At 40.0% G+C, this 25,847-nt stretch overlaps 1 protein-coding gene across 3 annotated transcripts in view; it reads left to right on the forward strand.

Moving 5' to 3' along the window:
* The window catches only part of LRRC63 (leucine rich repeat containing 63), a 41,284-nt gene extending 16,413 nt beyond the window's left edge, over positions 1 to 24,871 (forward strand). The window contains exons 5-10 of one of the 3 annotated variants that reach the window (XM_086711847.1): positions 2,192 to 2,352; positions 12,756 to 12,854; positions 13,144 to 13,280; positions 16,282 to 16,365; positions 18,305 to 18,544; positions 24,184 to 24,871. In XM_086711847.1, the coding sequence (XP_086567973.1) occupies positions 2,192 to 2,352; positions 12,756 to 12,854; positions 13,144 to 13,280; positions 16,282 to 16,365; positions 18,305 to 18,544; positions 24,184 to 24,403 (941 nt within the window). In that variant the 3' untranslated portion in view covers positions 24,404 to 24,871. The remainder of the gene's footprint in view (positions 1 to 2,191; positions 2,353 to 12,755; positions 12,855 to 13,143; positions 13,281 to 16,281; positions 16,366 to 18,304; positions 18,545 to 24,183) is intronic. The other 2 variants (XM_086711850.1, XM_086711853.1) reach the window with 2 other exon arrangements.
* The last annotated feature ends 976 nt before the right edge of the window (positions 24,872 to 25,847 follow it).

Consider the following 25,847-nt stretch of genomic DNA (forward strand, 5'->3'; position numbering starts at 1 on the left):
AATAAACATGCAACAATGAAAGGTAACTACTTTCCATGTGCCAGGCACTGTTCTAAGTGCTTTAACTTTAGTTACCTAGAAAAAACAAATGAAAAATCATCTTTTTTTTCTAATGTTTATTTTTGAGAGAGAGGGAGAGAGAGACACAAAGCGTGAGCAGGGGAGGGGCGGAGAGAGAGAGAGAGACATACAGAATCTGAAACACACTCCAGGCTCTGAGCTGTCAGCACAGAGCCGACACGGTGCTTGAACTCATGAACCGTGAGATCATGACCCGAGCCGAAGCCGGATGCTTAACCGACAGAGGCCCCCAGGAGTCCCCATATCTGCTGATTTCTAAGCTGTGCATGTGCAGGACAATACTCTAAGAAACACAGCAAAAAACATCAGCAGAGAAGCTACGAGAAGTGAGCATGCATGGGAGACAGTTATTGAAGTTAAAGCTCTGCCAAGATGCAGGGGCCTTGTAAACACATGGGGCTTTTAGTTGAAGACCCAGAGGACCCATGCCTTAGAAATAAGGATGATGTTTTAGAAAAAAGTACAAAACTAAAATAGGTTATCCCTAGCCAAGCTCAAAACCAGTCCCTAATGAATCAAAGTGATACTTTTTCCACTTTTCTTTCAATCAAAGAAAATTTAACACTTGTTGGAGAGACACGGCGTTATCTGGACCCTTTAAAATTTTCATCCACAATATCCAGCATTAAATTAAAAAATCACAAGTCATCCTATAAAAACAGGATAAAATGTCTGAAGATCTGTAGAAAGATAAAAGGCAATAGAAACAGACATAGAATCAGATACCAAAGTTTTCAAAGAGGGATTTTAAAAATAATTTTGATGACTGAGTTTAAGAAAGGAAAGAATGAGTTAGAGAATTTTACCAGAGAACTAGAAGTTTTGTTTTTAAAAATAGGAGTCAAATAAAATTCTAGAGCAGAAAAAATAACCAAGGAATGATTCGGTTAATGATTAAACACAGAAGGCTCCAACGATAGGACTTTCTCTTTTTCCCAGGTCATCAGCCGAAACAAATCATGCTGCCATTTCTGATTTGTTGAGTTTGTCCCACTCTGGCGGTCCCCTCTTTGAAAGCTTCCAGAGCCTTCAGGGATCCATCAGGGCATTTCTATTTTTTTCTCCACCTGAATTCCCATTTCCATTCCAAAACCAATGCTTGGGCCTAGTCCATGGGGATGGGTGGGCTGGGAGGAGCACACAGACCTAGGTCTTCACTCACTCTCCTTTCCTTCTGGATCCACTCTCTCTCCCAAGACAACGACTCTCTCTATCATATCATACATCTCTCTTGATGCTGCAGTTACCTTTCACATCTATTGACCTGAGATGGGCACACAGGCCCTATTTTGGCAGCTAGAAACTGAACGTTGCTTTCTTTGGTCTAGGATGCATGATTTCCTTTCACTGAAGCCATGGCCTAAGGCTTTCCGAGACTGTAAAATATGTTGCTGCAAATAATACAGCAAGAATGGCCGTGAATGTAAAATATATGTTCCGAGGTCACAAAATATTTTCCTGCTGCATTTGGGTTTATACTTGAATAGGCCGTTTCTGAAGGTGAAACCCACAAGGGTCCTGAGGAAGTAAATTTAGATGCTCTCTGTTTGACTAACTTCTAAGTTGTTTGGATTTTTTTTTCTTTTCTTGTGTGGGGTCTCCAAACGGAGACAAGAAAGCCGAATTATATAAGGCCCTTGAAACAAAGCGAGGGTGTCCCTTGCGAGGTGATCTCTATCTGACTTACGATTATGTGATGTCCTTTACTAGTTTTGTGAAGCAAGAAGTTGCTTATGTAATTCGTAGTAAAAGTTTTGAAAATATTTGTACACATAACACAAAAAGACTGAGATTGATAGAATCTAAGTTATCTGGAGAGAAATCTATGAGCTTATGGTTTTCCTTTGGAAAGACAAAGGTGCCAGCTAATATTTGAAACACAGACACACATGCACACGCACACACACACACACACACACACCCCAAAGCCCAGTTTAGCAAATAGAACCAGTGGGACTAGGTTAGTAAAGGCTCAGAGCACTCTCTCCCAGAGGATGTACACAGCTAACCTACTTACCATGATTCACTGTGACCGTAATATAAATACCTCTTAACTTTCATTCTAAGTGCTAACGCATTTAAGTTTCATTTTTTTCTCCTGTTTATTTAGGTATCGTTAACATTAAACCTATAAAAAGAGAGGAGTCACATGTGATACGGGGTGAAGGTTTTAAGACTATTAATGCAACACGATATGAAACAATAATAGCCATGACCAACCTAGCCATAATTAACTGTCAAATACATGGAAGAAATGCACTTAATCTTAAGGTATGCTACATCTTTTTAATGGCAATTTCTTTTTAAATCAGCAATTATTCTTGCTCTAGGTTTCTTAACTTTGGTTAGTTTCCACGGTATTGAAGGGAGCCTTCCTGTTACAATAGAGATTTTCCAGGAACGCATGCAAATTTATCTCTAAACCTATGTCCTAGTTTGCCTTCATTCCAGTTTTGTAAAATGTTAAAAGCCAAAGAAATTATAGTGTATTTTCATTATCTGGCGTGAGTAAAAAAAAGTAAGATTCGGAATTATCATATTTTGAAGTTATGGGCAATCTTTGGCCCTTGTGCCACATCTAGCAACAGGCTAAATTTTCACTGAACACAAGCCTGGTGTGATGAACAGCGATAATAATAGTTGCCATTTATTAAGGACCCACTCTGTGCAAAGCAAATGTTACTCTTAAAGCTTACAATTCAGCCAAATAGGTATTATAATCTGCGGTTTACAGTTAGGAGCACTGAAGCCCAATGAAAATAACTCATGAAAGACCAGCCAGCCAGCAAGCAGCAGAGCCTTAGGTTTGAAGTCAGAGCTCTTTGACCTCAAGATCTAGGTTTCATTTAAAAATGTATTTTGAAATAAGTTCAAACTCATAGAAAACTTGCAAAAATAAGAAAAGCGACAAGAGAGTTTCTTGGGGAAGGTAGGGCATTCAAAAAGGCCTATGGATACTGGGGAATTTAGAAAGCTATGTGCATGGCCAGGGCAGGACGCATTCTAGAGAAGATCCCATGCAATCACTACCTTTTAATGGCCTGGCTAAGCATTGAAAGGGTGCCCTTGCGTAGAGCCAATCTGAAAAGACTGGAAGAAATATTCTCTCTCTACTCCTGTCCTGTTGTACAAGGAAATCTCTGTCAAAACACTAACTGAACACTAGCCAACAGAGCAGAGATTTCAAACACAACACATGAAAAATTATAGACTTCACGAAAACAATTAAGAAAAATCACTAAACCAACAGCTACAGCCCACAGCAAGTAAAATTAAAAAAAAAAAAACATGAAAAGGGGGAGTAATATGATTTTTAGAGTTACCACATTATAATATGCAACTGTTCAGTTTTCAACAAAAAATATGGAATATGTGAAGAAACAAGAAATGTGGCCAGTCAGAGCAGAAATTAATAGAAACTGTTTCTGAGGAAGCACAGACATTTGACTTACTGGGGGGGGGGGGGAACCTTTAAATCAACTGTCTTAAGTATTCTGAAGTAGCTAAAAACAAAACAAACAAACAAAAAACAGAAGAATGATATGTGAGCAGAGATTTATCAATAAAGAGATAGAAATTACAAAGAAGAACCAAAAAGTAGTTATGGAACTGAAAAATACAATAAAAAGAAACCTTACTGGAAGCTTTGAATTGTAGGTTTGAGCAGGCACAAGAAAGAATCAGAGAACTGGAAGATAGGTCAATTGAAATAATCAAATATGATGAACAGAAAGAAGAAGAAGAGGAAGAAGAAAGAGAAGGAGGAGAAAGAAGAAAGAAAAATGAACAGAGGCTAAGGGACCAGTCAGACACCACCAAGTGTACCAAGTAATGGAAGTCCTAGAAAAAGAAGAGAAAGAAACGGGCAGAAAGAACATTTGAAGACATAATGGCCAAAACCTCCCCAAATTGATTAAAGGTACAAATCTGTAGATCTCAGAAGCTTGACAAATTCCAAAAGGATAAACACAGACAGTTTCACATTGAAACACATTGTAATCCGTCAAAAGCTAGAGAAAATCTTGAGAACAGCAAGGGAGGAATGATTTGTCATGCATAAGGGATGCTCAAACTTAATAGCCAATTTGTCATCAGAAACCATGGAAGTCAGAAAGGAATGGGATGACATTTTTAAAGTGAAGAAAGAAAAGCAATCTCTCAACCAAGAATCCTATATCCAGCAAAACTATCTTTCAAAAACCAGATGACAAATTAAGATGTTCCAAGATAAACAAAAGCTGAGGGAGTTTGTTATTAGTACACCTGTCCTATATGAAATGCCGAAGAGAATTCTTTAGTCTGCAACGAAAAGTTATTAGGCAGGAACTCAAAACCTTAAAAAGAAATAAAATCTGGTAAAGGTAACTACATAGGTACATATAAAACCCAGCATTGTTCTGTTTTTGATTTTCAACACTTTTTATATCCTATGTTATTTAAAAGACAAATGCATAAAACAGTAATTATCAATATATGTTAATGGACACACAATGTAGAAAGATGTCATTTTTGATGACACAACAAGGATAGGGGTAGATGTGTATAGGAACAAAGATTTTTTTGTGCTATTGAAGTTAACGTGGTATCAGTCCAAACTAGATTGTTATAAATTTAAGATGTCAACTATAATCTCCGTGGTAACAACTATTAAGAAACTGTCTTAAAAATATACCACAAAAGAGAACAAGACAAGAATCAATATGGCAGATTGCAAAATAATTAAACACCAGTGAGGCAGTAATCAAATAACAACAATAAAAAACATTCTGGAAAAGGCAAAACTATGGAGATAGTAAAACTATCAGTGGTTGCCAGGGATGTTGGAGGAGGGAGGGAAGGTTGAATAGGAGGAGTACAAGGGATTTTCAGGGCTGTAAAATTATTTTATATGATACTGTGCTAATGGATTCATTTTGTTATACATTTGTCAAGACCCACAGACTATTCAACAAGAGGTTTGAACTCTAATGTAAATTATGGACTTGGGTTGATAATGATGTGTGTAATGTTGGTTCATTGATTATAACAAATACATCATACTGGTGTGTGAAACGTTGATGTTGGGGAAGACCAGGTGAATGTGTGTGGAAAGGTTATGTGGAGAAGAAAAATCTCAAATCAACAACCTAACTCTACACCTTGAAGAACCTGAGCAAAAGAGAAAACTACACCCTAAACTAGCAGCAAGAAGGAAGTAAGAAAGATTACAACAGAAATTAATGAAATAGTAGATAGAAAAGCAGTAGAGAGATGGGGCGCCTGGATGGCTCAGTTGGTTGAGCGTCCAACTTCAGCTCAGGTCCTGATCTCATGGTTTGTGGGTTCGAGCCCCACATCAGGCTCTGTGCTGACAGCTCAGAGCGTGCAGCCTGCTTCAGATACCATCTCGGGCTCTCTCTGCCCCTCCCCCACTTGTGCTCTGTCTTTCTGTCTCTAAAATAAATAAACATTAAAAAGAAAAGAAAAGCAGTAGAGAGAATCAACAAAAAATATACTTCTTTAAAAAGATCAATAAAATCAACAAATCTTTAGCTAAATGAAGAAAAAAAGAAAATACAAATAACTAAAACCAAAAATGAAAATGGATACATTACTACTGACTTTACAGAAATAAAAGAGATTATAATAGAATACTATGAACAACTGTATGCCAACAAATTAAATATCTTAGATGAAAGGAAACATTTTTTAGAAAAACACAAATTACCAAAACTGACTCAACAACAAATAGAAATCTAAGTAAACCTATACTGAGTAAAGAGATTGAGTAAATAATCAAAACCTCCCAACAAAGAAAAGTCCAGGACCAGATGGCTTCATGGATGAATTCTGCTAAACGTTTAAAGAAAAATGAATACCTATACCTCTCAAACTCTTCCAGAAAATGAAAGAGGAGAGAACACCTCTAATAGTATTCTGAACCCAGTTCCACCATGGTGGGGGGGAGCAGTTGCCCCACGCCACTACGCAATTCTCAGATACCAGCTGGGTGTCCTACAATTCAACTCAATTCTCACACTACCTAGAGATAACACCAGATTCCACAGGTAAAGTGCTCACTCCCACAAGATTGCCATTCAACTCAGGATGCCAATCACATGCCCTGGCTGTCACCTACACCTCTAACCAATTGGCTACAAATTAGAGGTTCCCACGACCCTCTCCTTGGGTTCAATTAATTTGCTAGAGTGGCTCACAGAACTCAGGAATCCCATTTACTTGCTAGATAACTGGTTTATTACAAAGGATATTAAATGATATGAATCAACAGTCAGATAAAGAGATACACAGGGCTAAGTATGGAAAAAGTGTATGGAACTTCCATATCCTCTCCAGGCACCACTCTCCCCAAATCTCCATGTATTTACCAACCAGGATGCTCTCCAAACGCTGTCATTTTGGTTTTCTGGAGGCTTTATTACATAGGCATAATTGATTAAACCATTGACCTTTGGTGATTGAACTCAATCTTCCTCCCCTCTTCCCTCTCTGGAGGAGGGCAGTTGATGAGGCCAAAAATGCCAACCCTCTAATCACATGGTTGGTTCCCCTGGCAACCAGCCTCCATCCTTCAGGGCTTTCCACAAGCCGCCTCATTAACAGAAACCCAGTTGTAGAAAGGGGCTTGTCATGAATAACAAGACACCCATTTCATCTTTATGACTCTGATGTGGTTTCAGGAATGGAGGACAAGGAATTAAATATAACAGAAGATGTTCCCATTGCTCTTATGACTCTAGAAACTTCAAAGATGTGGGAAGCTGTGAGCCAGGAACTTTGGAATGAAGACCAAATACACATATGAGAGATATATTTTGGTCATCTGAGTGAACAAATATATATTCTTTTAAACTAGAATATCATAATCTCTAACATATTCTATGCTGTCAATATAACCCAGATACCAAGGGAACAAAAGACACCACAAGAAAACCACAGACCAACACCCCTTATGAATATAGATAAAAATCCTCAGCAGAGCACCTGGCTGGCTCAGTCACTTAAGTGTCCAACTCTTGATTTCGGCTCAGGTCATGATCTCGTGGTTCTTGAGATCAAGCCTTGTCGGGCTACTCACGGACAGCACAGAGCCTGCTTGAGATTCTCTCTCTCCCTCTCTCTCTCTGCCCCTCTCCCGCAAAATACTAGCAAAGTATTCTCCTGGGTAAAATACTAGCAAAGTGATTAAAAAAAAAATTAAAAGGATTATACATAATAACCAAGTGACATTTATTCTTGAAATAAAAGGGTGATTCAACATAAGAAAATCAATCAATATACATTCCTGCATAAGGGGAGAAAATACATAATCATCTCAATTGATGCAGAAAAGGCATTTGACAAAACTTGGTTCTTTAAAAAGAGGAATAAAATTTCTAAATCCATAATATGATTGGTTAAGGAAAAAGGAAAGAAAATTCTAAATATCAAAATCAAAATAGAAAAGGGGAAATCACCGCATGTCTCACAGACTTTAAAATAGAAAATAATAAAACACTACGAACATTTTCCCAGTGAGTGCCACGGCTATGATGAAATGGAACACTTCACTGGAAAACACAACTTGCTGAAACAGGTGTAATAAGAAATAGAACACCAGTACAGTTTCGTATCTGTAAAAAAATCTAATCAAAATTTTAATTAAGAGCCTTCACACAAAGAAAGTTCCAGGCCCATACATAGGACGTCCCCAGTGAGTCTACCAAACATGTAAGGGAGATACAACCTGTTTACACCACCTTATTTTATGATGCCTGTATAACTCTTATACCAAAGCCACACAAGGACATTGTAAGAAAGAAAAATTATGGGGGCGCCTGGGTGGCGCAGTCGGTTAAGCGTCCGACTTCAGCCAGGTCACGATCTCGCGGTCCGTGAGTTCCAGCCCCGCGTCAGGCTCTGGGCTGATGGCTCGGAGCCTGGAGCCTGTTTCAGATTCTGTGTCTCCCTCTCTCTCTGCCCCTTCCCCGTTCATGCTCTGTCTCTCTCTGTCCCAAAAATAAATAAACGTTGAAAAAAAAAATTAAAAAAAAAAAATTATGGGCCACTGTTTTTCATAAATGTATGTGCAAAATTTCTCAAGAAAATATTAGGAATTCAAATCCTGCAATGTGAAAAGTTTTAAAACGAAGGACAATGTATCATGACTAAATGAAGCTTTTGCAAGAAACTCAAAGTTGTCTTGATATTTGAAAATCAATGTTATTCTCAACAATATCATCTCAATAGATGCAAAAACTTGACAACATTCAACACCCACTGAGGATGAAGGAAAACAAATATACCTCTAAGTAAACTGGAGTTGAAAGAAACCTTTCATAATTGTAAAGATCGTTCTAGCTGGTGCTGGGGCTGCCCTGGTGGGGTGGCTGGAGCTGAAGTGGGTATGGGCCCGGCGGGGGGCGGGAGGGCGCGGGGGGGGGGGGGGGGGGTCTCAGGGTTCTCCGTGCAGAGGACATATTGGCAGGACAGCTGAAGCTTAAGTGTGTGCAAGTCAGGTCGTCCTGGGACGCTCTGCACAGGGTCACCCTTGTGGGGTGGCTGGAGCCGATACAGGGTGCAAGCTGGGGGTTCCCTGGGGTGGTTTTCATGGGAGAGGCCCTGGTGGGATGCTGGGGCCAAAGCAGGCATGAGCCAGAAAGTCCCAAAGCCCTCTGCACTAGGGGTGCCCTGACAAGCCATCTGGAGCTGACGTGGGGGCAGGCCTGGATTATTCTGGAGAGCTTTGCCCCCTTGTCACCTTGGCTTGATGGCTGAATCTGTAGCACTGACTGGGAGTGTCCTGGTGTGTGCCATCCTGGGGCCATCTTGGAGGGGTGACTAGAGCTGGTGTGGGCTAGGGAACGGGGGCTCGCTGAGACAGCACAGCGGCTATGGTGCCCAGACTCTGCTTCTTCCTGCACTGTGAAGGCAGCCGGGAAATGTTAAACGTGGTGTTCACCAGCCCCTCCGACCCAGAAAGAGTTCCAGCAGCCCCCCTCCATTTGGCAGCGTTCTAGGGCTAAATCTTTTCTATTCTAGCTGCTCTTTTAAACCGCGGCTTTTTCTCTGTGTCCCCGGGAGCCTGGGGCTGGTGTGAGCTAGGGGCCTGGGGCTGCCAGCGGGGCCTGCTCCCCTCCGCGCTACGGAGGTGGAGGGGGAGCATCAACCATGGCGCTTACCAACCCCACAAACTCAGAGAGAGTTCCAGAGCTCCAGCGGCTCTCCCCCGGTTTGCCAGGGTCCTTGTGCTGGTTCCTTTTTGTTCCAGTTGCTCACTTAAACCCAGGCTTTTCCTCTGTGCCTCAGAGCAGATGAATCTGCTCCTGGTCCCTCAGTACTATCCCACTGCAGTGCGTGGAGGGCTCGGGTTGCCTTCCTCACGGTATTTCCGTCTCCTTTGACGTTCTCTACATGGTCTCTCTATCTTTTGTTGTGCAGAAGCTGTTCAGTCAGCCCTCAGTTCTTCTTCAGGAGGAATTGCTCTCTGAGTAGGTGTATGTAGATTGGGTGTGTGCATGGAGGAGGTGAGTTCAGGGACTTTCTACACTGCCACCTTGGACCAGAAGCTTCAAAAGCTCTTTATTTTAATCTGAGCTTCAATCTTATAGAGCTTTCCTGTTAACCTTTTCTCCTAAGGCTGTAGCCTTTCGGCCCTTTCATACCAAGTCGGAGGCCCCCCTCGACTTTGGTAAGCCCTGAACTCCAGTTTTTATCTTTCTAGCCCTAATTAGGCTGGCTATGATTCTGTTCAGCCTCTTGACCACAGCTTTTGATGAAGCAAATGACTTCGGGAGAAAAGTACTGTTGAGCGTCATGTTTACCTCCCTGAGATTCTCTCCTCTCTGGAAGTTTGGTTTATGAAATCCTAGCTACCCTTGGTAATTCCCCAAACCTTTATTGTGTTGTGTTTGTTTACCCTGTCGGTTTCAGTGGGAAGGTTGTTTTGAAATAAGATTGTCAACCATTAGAAGTAAAAATACCAGATTCTCTGGTTTTGAAGTGAATTACTTTGTATTTTTTTTTTAATCTTATTTTGGGGCGCCTGGGTGGCGCAGTTGGTTAAGCGTCCGACTTCAGCCAGGTCACGATCTCGTGGTCTGTGAGTTCGAGCCCCGCGTCAGGCTCTGGGCTGATGGCTCAGAGCCTGGAGCCTGTTTCCGATTCTGTGTCTCCCTCTCTCTCTGCCCCTCCCCCGTTCATGCTCTGTCTCTCTCTGTCCCAAAAATAAATAAACGTTGAAAAAAATAATAATAAATAAAAATCTTATTTAAAAAAATTTTTTTATAGTTTATTTATTTTTGAGAGGGACAGAGACAGCATGAGTGGGGGAGGGACAGAGAAAGAGGGAGAGAGAGAGAATATCAAGCAAGCTCTGCACTGTCAGCACAGAGCCGGATGTGGGGCTCAAACTCACGAACTGTGAGATTTGGACCTGAGCCGGGATGAAGAGTCAGACACTTCACCAACTGAGCCACCCAGGTGTCCCCGGAGCGAATTACTTTAAATGAGAGGTTGGCAAGCTTTTTCTGTAAAGGGCTGGATTGTAAAACGTTAGGCTTTGAGGATTGCATGGTCTGTCACAAGTATTCAACTCTGTTTGATAGTTCAAAAGCAGCTATATGCAATGCTTAAATTATGGGCACGGCTATGTTCCAATAAAACTTTATTTAGAAAAAAACAGTTGGCAAAGTGCGGTTTGCTCATCCTTGCTTCAAATGGAGAGAGAATGTAGCTTTTAAAGAGTTGGGTGAAGCTAGTCAAGAAAAAAAAATATTTCCACGGCTGTAAATATTATTTAAAAAAATATTTGACTCCAGAGTAGAATCCAGAGTTCTGTGGGGGCGACACAGACGAATCAAATCTCATAATTCCTTATTTATTTCAGGGCCTTATTAAAAGAAGTAGATCTTATATGAACAAAATTTACACAGAACAAGTGCACTGAATAGTATGATACGGACTCAGGGTCTAAGCACTTAAAGGTCGCTAGAGCAGTTCGGGAGATGGGGAAAGGCTCCACATTCTCAGCGCTATGTAGTTCTTCGAGACCCTTCCATGATAACCACAGAAAACAGGTTTGGGAGGTCACTATTTATCACAGGTTGGTTAGGGAAGGCCTTTCTGGTCAGCGGCCTTGTGAGCTGACGGCTGACTATACGCAGGCCACTAATGAAGTGAGAAGACGTTCATGGGAGGAAACGGGGGAAGCACTTTCCAAGGCAGAAGGAAATGTAAAGGTGCTAATTGTTGGCACAGTAAGTGGAATGACTGGAGACTATGACAGACACGTTTCTACTACATAAGTGTACCCGCCAGTTCGGCAGAGAGGAGTGTCTAATGACAGGAAAAAAAGAATGCCTCCTTTTTGTCTATATACACGTTTACCAATAGTAATACTTTAATACAAGGTCAGTCTCAGGGAGCCCGGGGTGGCTCAGTCAGTTAAGCGTCCGACACTTGATTTTGGCAGGTCGTGGTCTCACAGTTGTGAGATCAAGCCCCTCCATGGGCCCTGTGCTGGGAATGGAGCCTGCTTGAGCTTCTCTTGCTTTCTCTCTCTGCCCCTCCCCAGCTCGTGCTTTCTCGGTAAAAAAATAAAAACGTAAACAAACAAACAAGTAAAATCTCAGTTCTGAAACCTGCACTTTCAACTTCAAGATTCTTTAGCCGTGAACCTTTTCATTCTTATACGCTACCTGGCGTAGCCTGATGCACTATGGCGACGTCTCCCTTCTCTACGAGCTGAGTAATGGAGTCCCTTGGTTCAGTCAGGTGACCATTAGTGAGTCTACGATCCTTAAGAAACAAATGTTTCCACTCTCCTGGAGCATTAAAGATATAGGGGGGCAGCAGGCGTGTCTTAGTCAGTTCCGGCTGCTTTGACAAAATGCCACAGACTGAACGACTTCAACAACGAATGTTCATTTCTCACAGTTCCGGCGGCTGGGAAGTCCAGCATTGAGGGGTCAGCTGACTCGCTTCCTGGTTCGAGGTCTCTTGCTCACAGCAGACTTCTTCCTGTATCCTCACATGGTAGAAAGAGAGAGCTCTGGTCCCCTCCTGTTCTTATAAGGGCACTAACCCCATTATAAGGGCTCCACCCTTAAGACCTCGTGGAACCCTAATTACCTCACACAGGCCTCATCTCTACATGGCATCACACTGAGGGTTGGGGCTTTCACGTGTGAATATGGCGGGAACACAAACATTTAGTTCATAACGGGACATAGTTTTCTTCATTCCGAGTTGGCATATTTCAGTAAGAAATTTTAGCTGTTAGATTAACAGCGAGACTAGAGAGAAATAGAAGTAGAAACATGACAAAATAAGCTAAAAGACATCATTGAATGTAAAATATTTTTACTAACTTTTCAGCATGTAGTGGACACTCAAGCAATGTTTGCTTGTTATTAATGAAAATAATTCCTGTCACACATGTAACACTATACTTCTTACACACACGAATACTTAGCGGTGTTTCTATTTCGTTTCTATCCTTCACATAATTAAGAAATTATTATTATGACAGACTAAAATACATGAATGGAAGGTGAATAGAGGCTCTTTTGTGTGTTGTGAAAAACACCATCACTCAGATTATGTGCTCGTTGTTTTGCTTGTTTTACTTTAGTATAAAATACTTTTGTGCCTTGTTAATGATTAACCTCTAATCTCTTGTCATTTTCTTTTAGGGTTTTTTTATCATGACTTGTCCAGACTTAACACCGTTGGCTTCCCAATTGATATATCTTAACTTATCCTTTAATGAGATCAGTTCTTTTCCCACAGAAGTGAGTCCATTTTTATCATTGGTGTATATTGCAATAATTTCTTTTAATTTTAATTTTGATTTTGATATTACTGTCTTTTCAAGAATAATGTCTTATTAATAATAATTATAACCAAAAAATCGCCACTTATGATACCCCGGAAAAGAGTGAAAAAAGAGATAAATAATACAGCCAGTTAATGTTCTTTTGCTGATTCTATGGTTGTTCAAAGGGCTTACAAAATGTAACAAACAGAGACTTGTACACTTTATCATGCCACTCATATTTGTTTCTCTTTTCTGTTCCTCAGATATTTTGTCTTAAAAATTTACAACTACTATTCCTGAGAAATAATCCTATCAAAGAAATCCCTTCTGAAATCCAACAGCTTAAGTTCCTTAGAGTTTTCAGCATCGCCTTTAATTTGATCACTACCCTTCCACCTGGGTAAGGTCGGTAGCCTGAGATTATAAACACAGAAAAGAATTTACTATTTAGAAAGCGATCAATTTCCCGTTTGAAAGCAGCTGGCAACTTTTTAGCCATCGAATAATTCGCATTCTGTTCTGATTCACTGATTTGCTTCTTGTTATTGTGTTAAAAGGAATTTTACCAGCTACATAGATGCCAACTCTTACGGAGGCTAGAGCGTTCATCTACAGATCCATTATCTGAGTATAGATTAAAAGAATACATATCATATAAAGAGGCTCAAGTGAGAAATTTGCACCTATCCCTCGACAGCCTTTTTGGAAAGGACACTGTATGTGGCATTAGGAAATCTAGACTTTTAACTTCAAAATTGATAATGACCTGTTTTGTCTGGAGAAAGTCACTTAAGCTTCCTGGTCTCAATTTCCTAATCTGTAAACTAAGAAATTAGCTAGTATAATACCGAAGATTCTGTAATAGGAATGTTGATATTTGGGTATGAGAGAGATGGGTTTCCTCCCCCCTCCCCCTCCCCCACATATGGACAGGGAATTATTTAACCCCTAATGAAAATTTTAAACCAAAACCGTAACCAAACGCAAAACAAGATACTTCTTCGAGTTAGAGTTTAACAAATTGAACGTGGGTAAAGGGCAAAGGGACAGGGGCTCTTAAATAGTTGAACAACATTTTGTAAAGATTCTCACAGCAATTAAGGAACCGCATCAAAATTCATTTATAAGCTTGTTCACCTAGCATTGTTTGTAACTAACAATCTGACAAATTCTATATTCATAAACTGTATCACTATTCAGTCATTTAAAAGAACAAAAAGCATATAGAAGTTATACCATTTCTGTATAAAAATGTGTATATGCGCATCATACATTACACGTATATAAAAACATAAACACTAAGAAAGTAAGAATACTGCCTTGTGTATATTTTATTTCTGTTTAAATCATCTATATTTTTTAACAGTAACATAAATTGTATTTTCTCTGCCTTGATACTAGAAGCAGCTATTTCTCTAGGGAAACCCTGTTTCTTTTTTATTGAAAGATGGTGTTTAAAAACTGAGATCTGAGTGCTGGATGTCCCATTGCTATGGTGATGACATTGCTTCTAGACAGTCCCGGTGAACAGAGCTAAGTAATATATGTGTGTACACTAATCTGTGTGTACATATATACATATATATATACACACACATAACCCTGCATATGTATACACACACACACATATACACACACACACACAAACTACATATATATATGTACATATAAAGACATATATATGTATGTGTATGTACCTATATATGCATCTAAATGTAAACTTACATTTGATAATCTATAATTAGAATTCCAAGCTTTAATAACCATAACTGTCATTTAAACAAAACGTAGGGGCGCCTGGGTGGCTCATTCGGTTGGGCGTCTGACTTCGGCTCAGGTCATAGTCTCACCGTTTTGCGTGAGTTTGAGCCCCACGTCAGGCTCTGTGCTCACAGCTCAGAGCCTGGAGCCTGTTTCAGATTCTGTGTCCCCCTCTCTCTCTGCCCCTCTCCCACTCACACTCTGTCTCTCAAAAGTAAATAAACATTAAAAAAAAATTTTAAATAAGCAAAATGCAAAAATTCTTTTTTTTAATGTTAATTTAGAGACAGAGAGAGAGGGAGAGAAAGACGGAGGGGGGCACATGTAGGGGAGGAGCAGACAGAGAGGGAGACACAGAATCTGAGCTGTCAGCACAGAGCCTGATGCGGGGCTCGAACTCACTATCCATGAGATCATGACCTGAGCCCAAGTCCTACCCTTAACTGACTGGGCCACCCAGGCGCCCAGGAATATAAAAATTCCTAAAGCAACTACAACTTGTTTGTAAGTAGGGGGTCAACATTATTCACTATTTAGAGATTAAGCAAATTAGTTTGGACTATTGGTTAACCATTGGTTACCGTCAAAAAGTTTTAAGGAGCTATTTCTCAATAATACTAGTGTTTCTAAAATAAAGCTGTATATATTTTATTAGATAACAGGTTCTGTATGTGTATTAGGGGAAGATTGACAGCACAGCACAAATTCCCTGAGTCCCAATTTTTTGTTGCTACGATTTTGCGTTGAGCTGCTTAGGGCATCTGTTGTAAAGCAAAAGCAGAGAGGAAAGTCTCGGCTCTGGAGGCACAAAGAACGGGGTTCTCATCCTAGCTATGCCCTTGCCGTTAGGCCCCCTACAGTTAGAGTTATGCCCTTGATCATACAACGTAAAGCTGTCATCAACTCTCTCAGGTTAAGTGTTTGAAGTCTTGTAACCACGGAAAGCCCTTTGATGGGTCTGTTTAGTTTTCTTGTAAAATAAAGATGATAAATCATTTCAAAAACCCAAAAGGTGTCTTCTTTTCCCCAAAGCCTTGAGATAGCATTTGTTCATGAAATACGTTTTCATTGTTTGTTTAAGGGGTAATGACATCACCAAAATGTCTCCTTTCCTTTTTTTTTTTTTTTTTTTTTTTTTTTTGCCTCTTTCTTTCTTGGTTCTTGTCTTCTCCATCCCAAAGCCTACCTGGAGGGTCCTCACAGCCTCCGAAAAAGAACCGGCTCCACTAACACCCTGATTTCAGACCGCTGGCATCCCGGACTGTGAGAGTGTAAATGTCCCTTGCTCCACGCCACCTGGCTGTGGTCATTTGTTATGTCAGCCCTAGGAAACTAATACAGCAACCAAGGAAATAATATATCCGAGTGTGCTAGAAATTTCTCAGGTGGCTTTTTCTGCGTGGAGCTTTATCCACTCCAAACATTTCAAGGCAGTCTTAAAGGATAAATGGTTTATTTGAGGAACTTGGATTGTAATTACACTGCCTATAATGAAAAGAAGTCCATAAATTATAAGATCTTAGAAAAATACAGTTTCTCTAATACTTTTACCTCTTACTCAAATATTTAATTCTTCATTCATGCCCAGTAATGACAAACATGTAGTCATTTTTAATTTCATTTTCTTTTTTCTATTTAAGGTTATTTTCTTTGGCCCATCTTGAGGAACTTGATATCTCCTACAATAGTGTTGCTTCTATCCCAAACAAAATCCAGAAACTCAGGTATTTGGGAAGTAGTAAGTACACACAGTCATATGCCCTATAAGGGTATATTTGGTAATGACTGTGTTGGAGAAAATTGAATTCTTTCATATATTGAATGGTCATAAAACATAATATGTGAAAGCATAAAGTTTACAAAAACAGAATTTGAATGATTGCTATTTTTAAGACATAACATTTTAAGACATAACATTTTCAGTGATTGTTTAAAAGCTGTCCTGATGGCTACGTAATAGAATGACGAGAGAACCTTGTTCATTTTTCTGTGTGTGAACCTGTGTTCTTATCAGTCTTAACTTATTTTGGGTAAGGATATACACATACATCATGTAATCTTAATAATACCAAGCTCTGTTTCTTTCTCACACTGATTTTTAAAAGTCTCTGAAGTTCATCTATGTCCTTCTAGGTCAGTGCCATCCTATTTTACTTACGACTTTAGAATAATTTTTTTTTAATTTTTTTTTTCAACGTTTATTTATTTTTGGGACAGAGAGAGACAGAGCATGAACGGGGGAGGGGCAGAGAGAGAGGGAGACACAGAATCGGAAACAGGCTCCAGGCTCTGAGCCATCAGCCCAGAGCCCGACGCGGGGCTCGAACTCACGGACCGCGAGATCGTGACCTGGCTGAAGTCGGACGCTTAACCGACTGCGCCACCCAGGCGCCCCACAATCTTTATATTTTAACAGGAGTATTCAACCTGTTCGCCTTTGTTAGGACTGATATATTTAAATTTTTGCCTTCCATTTTACTTTGTATTTACTATTTATTTACTTCTTCCTTTTCCTATTTGCCTTCTTTCTGTGTGTGTATGTGTGTGTGATTTTTTCAAGATGCTACTTTTTCTTTTTTTCTCCCTTATTAATTTTGAAACCCTACTGTACTTTCCCAGTCTATTAATGGCTATCTTTTCCCCCCAAACACACGCAAACATTTTTCTTTACTATTTTAATACTATTTTTAAAAAATGTTTATCTATTTATTTTTGAAAGAGAGAAAGAGAGAGCAAGCAGGGGAGGGGCAAAGAGGGAGACAGAATCCCAAGCAGGCTCTGTGCTGTCAGCGCGGAGCCAGATGTGGGGCTCAAACCCACCAACCGTGAGATCATGGCCTGAGCCGAAATCAAGAGTCAGATGCTCAACTGGCTGAGCCACCCAGGCGCCCCCATCATGTTTTAGTATTGTCAGGAGTCAGAACTGAAGAGTTTGTGTGGACAAGAAACAAGGCTGCACATGAGCACATGAGACAGACTCCAGAGCTCCCAGCCTCTCGCTTCAAAAGTCATCATTTCAACCTCTTCACTCCCAGCACGCTTGACAAGTTGGACCAGCCTTTGATTTGTGTTTATGTGACCCTCATAAACAGATACTTTTCTGCCTGTCTCCAGCACTAATTAGAAAGGAGATGAGTGGCTGTAAAATACACCATCAAGACAAGTAGTATAAATGAGAAAATCAGTAAGGTTGGTTCTCTTTGAACAAAGAAATCAGGGCTATCAGAAGCAACGGACACAGTAAAAACCAGGGGGACTCGGGTGATGAAAAGTCCGTGTGCAACATAGCACATGATACATATGATCGTGTTAATTCCACCGTTTTGATGAGGTTTGGATGAAAAAATAGCTACTGGTGTTCAATTGCTCAACAAATATGTATCCTTTCTTTGTATCATTATGCTATAGTATTTCTTTTTCCGTAGTGACATGTTGCAAAGACCCAAAACATATGCTTTAACTCTTGCTATTCACACAAACGCACTTATTGGCATAACATACTGTTTCAATTGCTTTTTAATTCTCTGATTCTAAAGAAGTTCTTAAACACTTGTATGTTATTGCTAAGTTTGATGCTAATTTTCCGGAACATTGGGACGGATTTTTATTTCAGTATTATGAGTTGCATAAACACCTTTTAAATTTGGTTTCCTTTATTTACAGATTACTTGAAAATCTGAATGTTAACGGGACCGATCTGACTGCTTTTCCACCTGCGATTTTGAAGCTTAACCTGAAAAAACTCCAGTTTGAGAACACTTTCACGCATCCTACTTTTTGGAAAGAGAATTCTTTAAATAGCCCCCCGTGTCTGACTCATCTTACCTCCTTGTTCTTCTTAAAAAGTAATCTAGACAAATATTACGATGAGATCCCAGTGGAAATTCAAGAGCTGCTAAAATGGTGAGCAAATGCTGAAGCCCTTTTAGGAAGAATACACCTTTAAGCCTTTAAAATGGTAGTCAATAGAGGCCAGGTGAGAGTTTTACCGTCAACACACACACACCACACCACACCCTCGGGCATACATAAAATTCTTCGCATTTCTCCTTCTGGCTCTTCAGGCATGTGATGTCGTCTGAATTCAGCCCGTTTGCTAAAATCCTCAAGTCACTACTTAATTCCAGTGGGAGTTACACATTGCTGAGGGGTAGCTGGCAATGTCTCTACAGTCCGTAGTCATAGGTCCTGTGAATTACTAAGGACATAGAAGTGGGTTCTTCCAAAAAAGGCTTCTTTAGTCCCAGGCACACTATGCAGGGAAATGCTTTATACTCTAGCTTCCTAGAGACCAGACGTATTTCGAGCAACTTCTCCTCAGTGATCCGTGGCCAGTGTGAGAATCATTGCCTAATCTCAGGATTTTTAAACCCCATCCACTGGCGGTCCACTCAGCTTATCTCTTATTTCCTTCAGATGGTATAAATCTGTTGTTACGCTCATCAGTGCGTATAGTACTGATTTAACAAACATTTGTTGTATGCCTAAGTAAAATTTCCCAGGTGTAGATAAATTACCAATATAGACTCCATAAAAGGCAGGAAGCCTAAACAGACTAGTAATCATCAAAGAAATTGAAGAAGGTGATTCTAAACTACCAGTAAAAAGGGACCAGGACCCAAAGTTTTCCATTTTAATGCATCAAGATGTCAGTGTTCATGAGATTTGAATGCACATGAAAAATTAAGAAATACCTCAAAAGATACAAAGTTTTATAAAGAAATAAAACCAAACTAGTGAGTGGTAACAGATGTGGTACAAAAAGATTTGAATTCACCACAAAGTAGGGAAGCTGAACCTGACATTCCTCAAATCTGTACCCAAGAGTGGGCTACGTGTCCCTGGGCAGTAAATACCTTTTTTCTAGCTAACCAAGCGTTTTTGAGAGAAACATCCTCAATTTAGACTTTGAAGACTCCGAAAAAATTAAGTTAAATTGAAAATTATCTCACAGTTGAAAGAAATGTCCAAATACGTGTGGAAATGAGCCATCAAGAGTTAAAGTCAGCAAAATCAGTCAACAGGTACAAGCCTCCAAGGATCCAAGATATTAGAACTTTACAGAATATGAAATACCTATTTTCAGTGTTTAAAGTAATAAAATATATTAATTTTAGAAATGGTTAAGAAATAAAAGACCATCGAATATGAGTGGGCACATATGAAAAAGAAATTTTATTTTCATTTATTAAAAAAATTTTTTTAATGTTTATTTTTGAGAGAGAGAGAGAGACAGAGTGTGAGTGGGCAAGGGGTAGAGAGAGAGAGAGGGAGACACAGAATCCGAAGCAGGCTCCAGGCTCTGAGCTGTCAACACAGCGCCCAACGTGGGGCTCAAACCCATGAACAGAACCGTGAGATCATGACCTGAGCCAAAGTCGACTGCTCAACTGACTGAGCCACCCAGGGGCCCCTATTTATTTATTTTTTAATGTTTATTTATTTTTGGGAGAGAGAGAGTCAGAGTGTGAGCAGGAGAGGGGCAGAGAGAGAGGGAGACACAGAATCTGAAGCAGGCTCCAGGCTCTGAGCCGTCAGCACAGAGCCCAATGCAAGGCTTGAACTCATGACCCATGAGATCATGACCTGAGCTGAAGTCGGATGCTTAACTGGCTGAGCCACCCAGGCGCCCCTGAAAAAGAAATTTTAAATGAAATGAAATTCTAGAAACTAAAAGTGTAACAGTTGAAATTAACTTGGTGCATGGGTTAAATAGACAACTATACAGACACGCAGAGGGATCTGAAGAGATTATTGTGTCTATGCAGACATGAGGTAAAGAGATATTAATACGTACTCTAACACAGACGTAGAGTCCCAGAGAATTCTGTGTATTTTCAGAAGTAATGAAAGATGTGACCTCGGACGCTGAAAGCTCTATACGAGGGCAGTAACACACCTTATAGACACCAAAGACGAAGGCAAAGACTCAAAATCAGCGAGGGGGGAAAAAGGCACTTAGAATAAGAAGTCAACTGCTAGCAACAGCGGGACAATGACCGAAAACACGCTACTTTGCCCAGCACAATGAACTTGCAAGAACAAGGGAGAAAGAATGTCATTTCAGAGAAAATAAAACAGAGAATTGACTTCCTCTAGATTTTCACTAAAGGAACTTGCAAAGGGTGTGCATCAGGAGGAAAATGACTCCAGAAGCAAGCTCTGAGATGTAAGGAGGAATGGAGGGAAAGAGATTGGAGATATGTGGATAAACAAACATGGTCTCTAGAATCCATGAAATAATAACAACAATGTCTATGGTGTGGTGTTGAAAAGAAGCTATAACTAAAACCAGATATCAAAAACAATTAGAGATGTAATATTTAAGTGATACTTTTTGTAAAGAAACGTAATGTACCTAGGAATATATCAAGTGAAATATGTACAAAGCATTTACAGAGAGAAAACATCAAATGACAGAAAAATAAAGAAGTTTGAATCAAATGAGAAAGATACATATTCAGATATAATAAGATCCAACACCAAAAATACATCCGTTCTCCCCAAAAATAACGGTATGTTCAATGTAGTTCTGGTCAAAACTCCAACAGAATCTCCGAGAAACTTCATAAGCTGACTATAAAATGTGTATGGAAAAGCAGAGACTCCAAAATAGCCAAGACAAGCCTGAAAAAGAAGACTAACATTAAGGGCCTCGTTGGTTTATATCTGGTCAGATATGAACAATTATTATAAAGACAGAGAGAGTAATACAGCTGGTGTTATGTGCAACGAAAGATAAATTAACCAATGGAAGAGAATACATAGTCCAATTACGTCCTCGTGCGTGTGCAAAAGCTTGATGTCGGGCAAAATAGCACTGTGGATCAGTAGGGAAAGGAGAGATTTTTCAATAAGTGATACTGAGATATTTGGTCACCTACCAGGGGAAAAAAATGTATCATTAGATTCCTGCTATGTGTATGTCACTATCCTATGCAAAATCAGTTCCAGTTGGATTAATAATGTAAATGCGAAAAACAAAACTTCAAAGCCTTCGCAAGCAAGTATAGGAGACTAATATGTATAACTTCACGATAGGAAAACACGCCTTGAGCAAAACAAAAAATATAAACAGTAAAGCCAAGTTTCATAAATTTGACAAAAGTGTAATCTTTCCATGTAACATGACACCTATAAAACTAAGAGGCAAGCCATCAAGAAGATATTGCAATGCATACAGCTGTTGAAACATATATGTATGTCTCCCACAAATCCGTAAGAAAAGATATAACCAATAAAAAGTGTATAAGTGATAGGAATATGCAATTCGGGGGGGATGATACATTGATAGCTGATAAACATGAAGAATGTTAAATCTTACTGGTAATCAAGGAACTGTGATATCACATAGCAACAATAGGTTTTTTATGGACCCGTTTAATCAAGATGAAGGAGATTGACACTAAATATTGGCTTTGGATGCCGCAAACTGCATTATCATGTACCATTCGTGGCACTGTAAGTTGGTCAAAGCTTTGTGGAAGGCATTTTGACAGTATCCTGCTTACCCCTTGAAAGAGAAATTTAAGGGGCGCCTGGGTGGCGCAGTCAGTTAAGCGTCCGACTTCAGCCAGGTCACGATCTCGCGGTCCGGGAGTTCGAGCCCCGCGTCAGGCTCTGGGCTGATGGCTCAGAGCCTGGAGCCTGTTTCCGATTCTGTGTCTCCCTCTCTCTCTGCCCCTCCCCCATTCATGCTCTGTCTCTCTCTGTCCCAAAAATAAACGTTGAAAAAAAAAATTAAAAAAAAAAAAAAGAAAGAGAAATTAAAGTCTTCAGAATTCGTCTTCTAGAAATAGTAACATGTGAACACAAGTCAGGCATAGGGATGGTAATTGCAGCCTAAATGTGCATCAATAAAAAAGTGGTAAAATAAAATTACGGTGTATCCATGTTTTGGAATATTATGATGCTATTCATAATATGAAGCAAAACAAAATGTATTGCCATAAAAATTTGTCCAAGACATTCTGTTAACTCTTTTGAGATTTTATCCATATGTAAAATTTAACGTGTATCCATGTTTATATCAATTTTTTTTTATTTTTTAAATTTAAAATTGGTAAATCACACCGATGTCTACACCACCAAGAAAGTATGAGTGGCCCCTGATGATTCTCATCCACACCAAACTTTGTACTGGCAGACTTTTCCATTGTGCCCATCTGATGATTATGAAATGGTATCTGTAGTCCCTGATGGCTGATGAGGTTGAGAAGCTACATTTCTCAATGTGCTCTCGACATTCAAGTCTCTTCTTCTGTGAACAGTCTGTTCATGCAAATGGAATAAGCGGTTGATGTCTTTATTATTTTTTTAACTGATTTGTGAGCATCTAAAAATACATGCAGACATTAGTCCTATACTAGGTTATGGTAGTCTCTTTATTTTTAAAATTTTTTTTTCTTTTTTTTTTTTCAACGTTTTTATTTATTTTTGGGACAGAGAGAGACAGAGCATGAACGGGGGAGGGGCAGAGAGAGAGGGAGACACAGAATCGGAAACAGGCTCCAGGCTCCGAGCCATCAGCCCAGAGCCCGACGCGGGGCTCGAACTCACGGACCGCGAGATCGTGACCTGGCTGAAGTCGGAGGCTTAACCGACTGCGCCACCCAGGCGCCCCTGGTAGTCTCTTTATTTTTAAAATAATATATTTATTTTGAATTCTAAAAATAATACGTAGTTCTTACAGAAAATTTGAAAATTATGGAAAAACTTTATAAGGACATTTAAAATGTCCTGTGAGGGGCGCCTGGGTGGCGCAGTCGGTTAAGCCTCCGACTTCAGCCAGGTCACGATCTCGCGGTCCGTGAGTTCGAGCCCCGCGTCGGGCTCTGGGCTGATGGTTCCGAGCCTGGAGCCTGTTTCCGATTCTGTGTCTCCCTCTCTCTCTGCCCCTCCCCCGTTCATGCTCTGTCTCTCTCTGTCCCAAAAATAAATAAACGTTGAAAAAAAAAATTAAAAAAAATAAAAAAATAAAAAAATAAATAAATAAAATAAAATGTCCTGTGATCACACTGACCAAGAATAAGTACTGTTTTCTCTCTGTGTCTATCCTTAGAGTGTTTCCTTGCTATGCATCTATACTTTTTTGTTTTAGAAAACTAGGATTGTTTTGTATTCACACAACTATTTTTTAGCATTTAATTTTTACTTGTGTATGTTTTAGCTCTTTAATTAGATGCTAAGATCAATAACGATAAAGGCCCCATTTTTTTTTTTTTAATTTTTTTTTCAACGTTTATTTATTTTTGGGACAGAGAGAGACAGAGCATGAATGGGGGAGGGGCTGAGAGAGAGGGAGACACAGAATCTGAAACAGGCTCCAGGCTCTGAGCCATCAGCCCAGAGCCCGACGCGGGGCTCGAACTCACGGACTGCGAGATCGTGACCTGGCTGAAGTCGGACACTTAACCGACTGCGCCACCCAGGCGCCCCAAGGCCCCATTTTAAACTACTTTGATCTTGCACAGCGTCAGGCAAGATGTCTTTTCCTTAGTAGATATTTACTAAGTATTGACGTGATGTTTCCTCATTCGCAGCCCGTCTACATGTGAATGGTGTCACGGTCCCAAGTTTGGTGAAGGTTTTCGAGTCATCCGATCCTGTGATATTTTTGGAGCAACACAGCTTCCTGTTTTGTACCATGTCTGTTCTTCCTCCTGCTACAGAAAAGTAAAGGAAAGCAGTTTTATTTTAAAGAATGATCCCAGTAAAAGAAGAGCTCTAAATTCTGAGTTGATAAGTCATACAATGATTTAGGAGTCCCACTTTAAAAGCGATTAAAGTTTGTGTATATGGTAATTCCTGTCTTTGAGAGTACAGGTTCTGTCTTCTGTGACGCCTCTTTGTAACCCCAGCTCCTTAAGGAACTTTGTGATTGTGAGGGAATTGTTGCAGAATAATTACTTTAGGAAGATTAGTAAAAGGTCTTTGGATTTCAGTGAAGATCTAGAAAATTATTGCATGTTGGGCATAAAATGAGAACTGACAGAATCCTTCGCAAAAAAAAACAATTTATCTTACAACTGGCTTTTTTGGGCATCCATTCCAAGTGATAAGATAACATTTCAAGGTCAACCAGTGGCATTTGTGCCTCCTCTGGGTTCAAAGCCACGTACCCAAGTTCTCTTTGTGAATGCTGTTCATGAATTTTTGTGGAAATCTGCCCAGTGCCAACCATCTCCATTGTGGATTGTTTTCGGTAATAAAAGATTTATTCCAGTCCTATATTTAGTTGTCTGAATTCATTACCCAGGCTTTTAGAACACTGGTACAATCTGTCAGTTATCCTGACCTTCATCTCATAAAGCTGGATTCCATAGGCCAGTGCTAGCACTCACCAGGCCTTCAAAGATAGCCTGGCAATTGGGGTGCCTGGGTGGCTCAGTTTGTTAAGCATCTGACTTCAGCTCAGGTCATGATCTCATGGTTCGTGGGTTCGAGCCCCACGTCGTGCTCTGGGCTGACAGCTTGGAGCCTGGAGACTGCTTCGGATTCTGTGTCTCCCTCTCTCTCTCTGCCCCTTCCCTGCTCTCGTGCTCTCTCTCTCTCAAAAATGAATAAACATTAAAAAAAAAATTAAAAGAAAAACCCAAAGATAGCCTGGCAAGAAAATAAGGTAAAACTTACCAAATTACATTGCAAAGCAACATATGCATACAGTAGAACTTGCTTCTTTAAGAATTAGTGTTTGGGGGCGCCTGGGTGGCGCAGTCGGTTAAGCGTCCGACTTCAGCCAGGTCACGATCTCGCGGTCCGTGAGTTCGAGCCCCGCGTCGGGCTCTGGGCTGATGGCTCAGAGCCTGGAGCCTGTTTCTGATTCTGTGTCTCCCTCTCTCTCTGCACCTCCCCCGTTCATGCTCTGTCTCTCTCTGTCCCAAAAATAAATAAACGTTGAAAAAAAAAAAATTAAAAAAAAAAAAAAAAGAATTAGTGTTTGGTAACAGGAAGGTAAGGGCATTTTGATATAACAAACAATTGAATTTCAGAATGGCACAAAATTGTTTCATATGCATCATATTTTTATGTGTATTGAAGTCTGAAATGTCATTGCTAATGATGAAACTTGAAATCACGTGATTGAAATTTATACAGGGATCTTATCTCTAGAGAATGTCAGAAAACTCACATTATGTCAGGTGTGTGTGTTTCATTTAGTAACAACAAGGGGGTACAGGAGTGATTCAGTCAGTTGAGTGACCAA

This window comes from Puma concolor, chromosome A1, assembly GCF_028749965.1.
Source record: "Puma concolor isolate L17-30 chromosome A1, mPumCon1.1.hap2, whole genome shotgun sequence".
Taxonomy (NCBI): domain Eukaryota; kingdom Metazoa; phylum Chordata; class Mammalia; order Carnivora; family Felidae; genus Puma; species Puma concolor.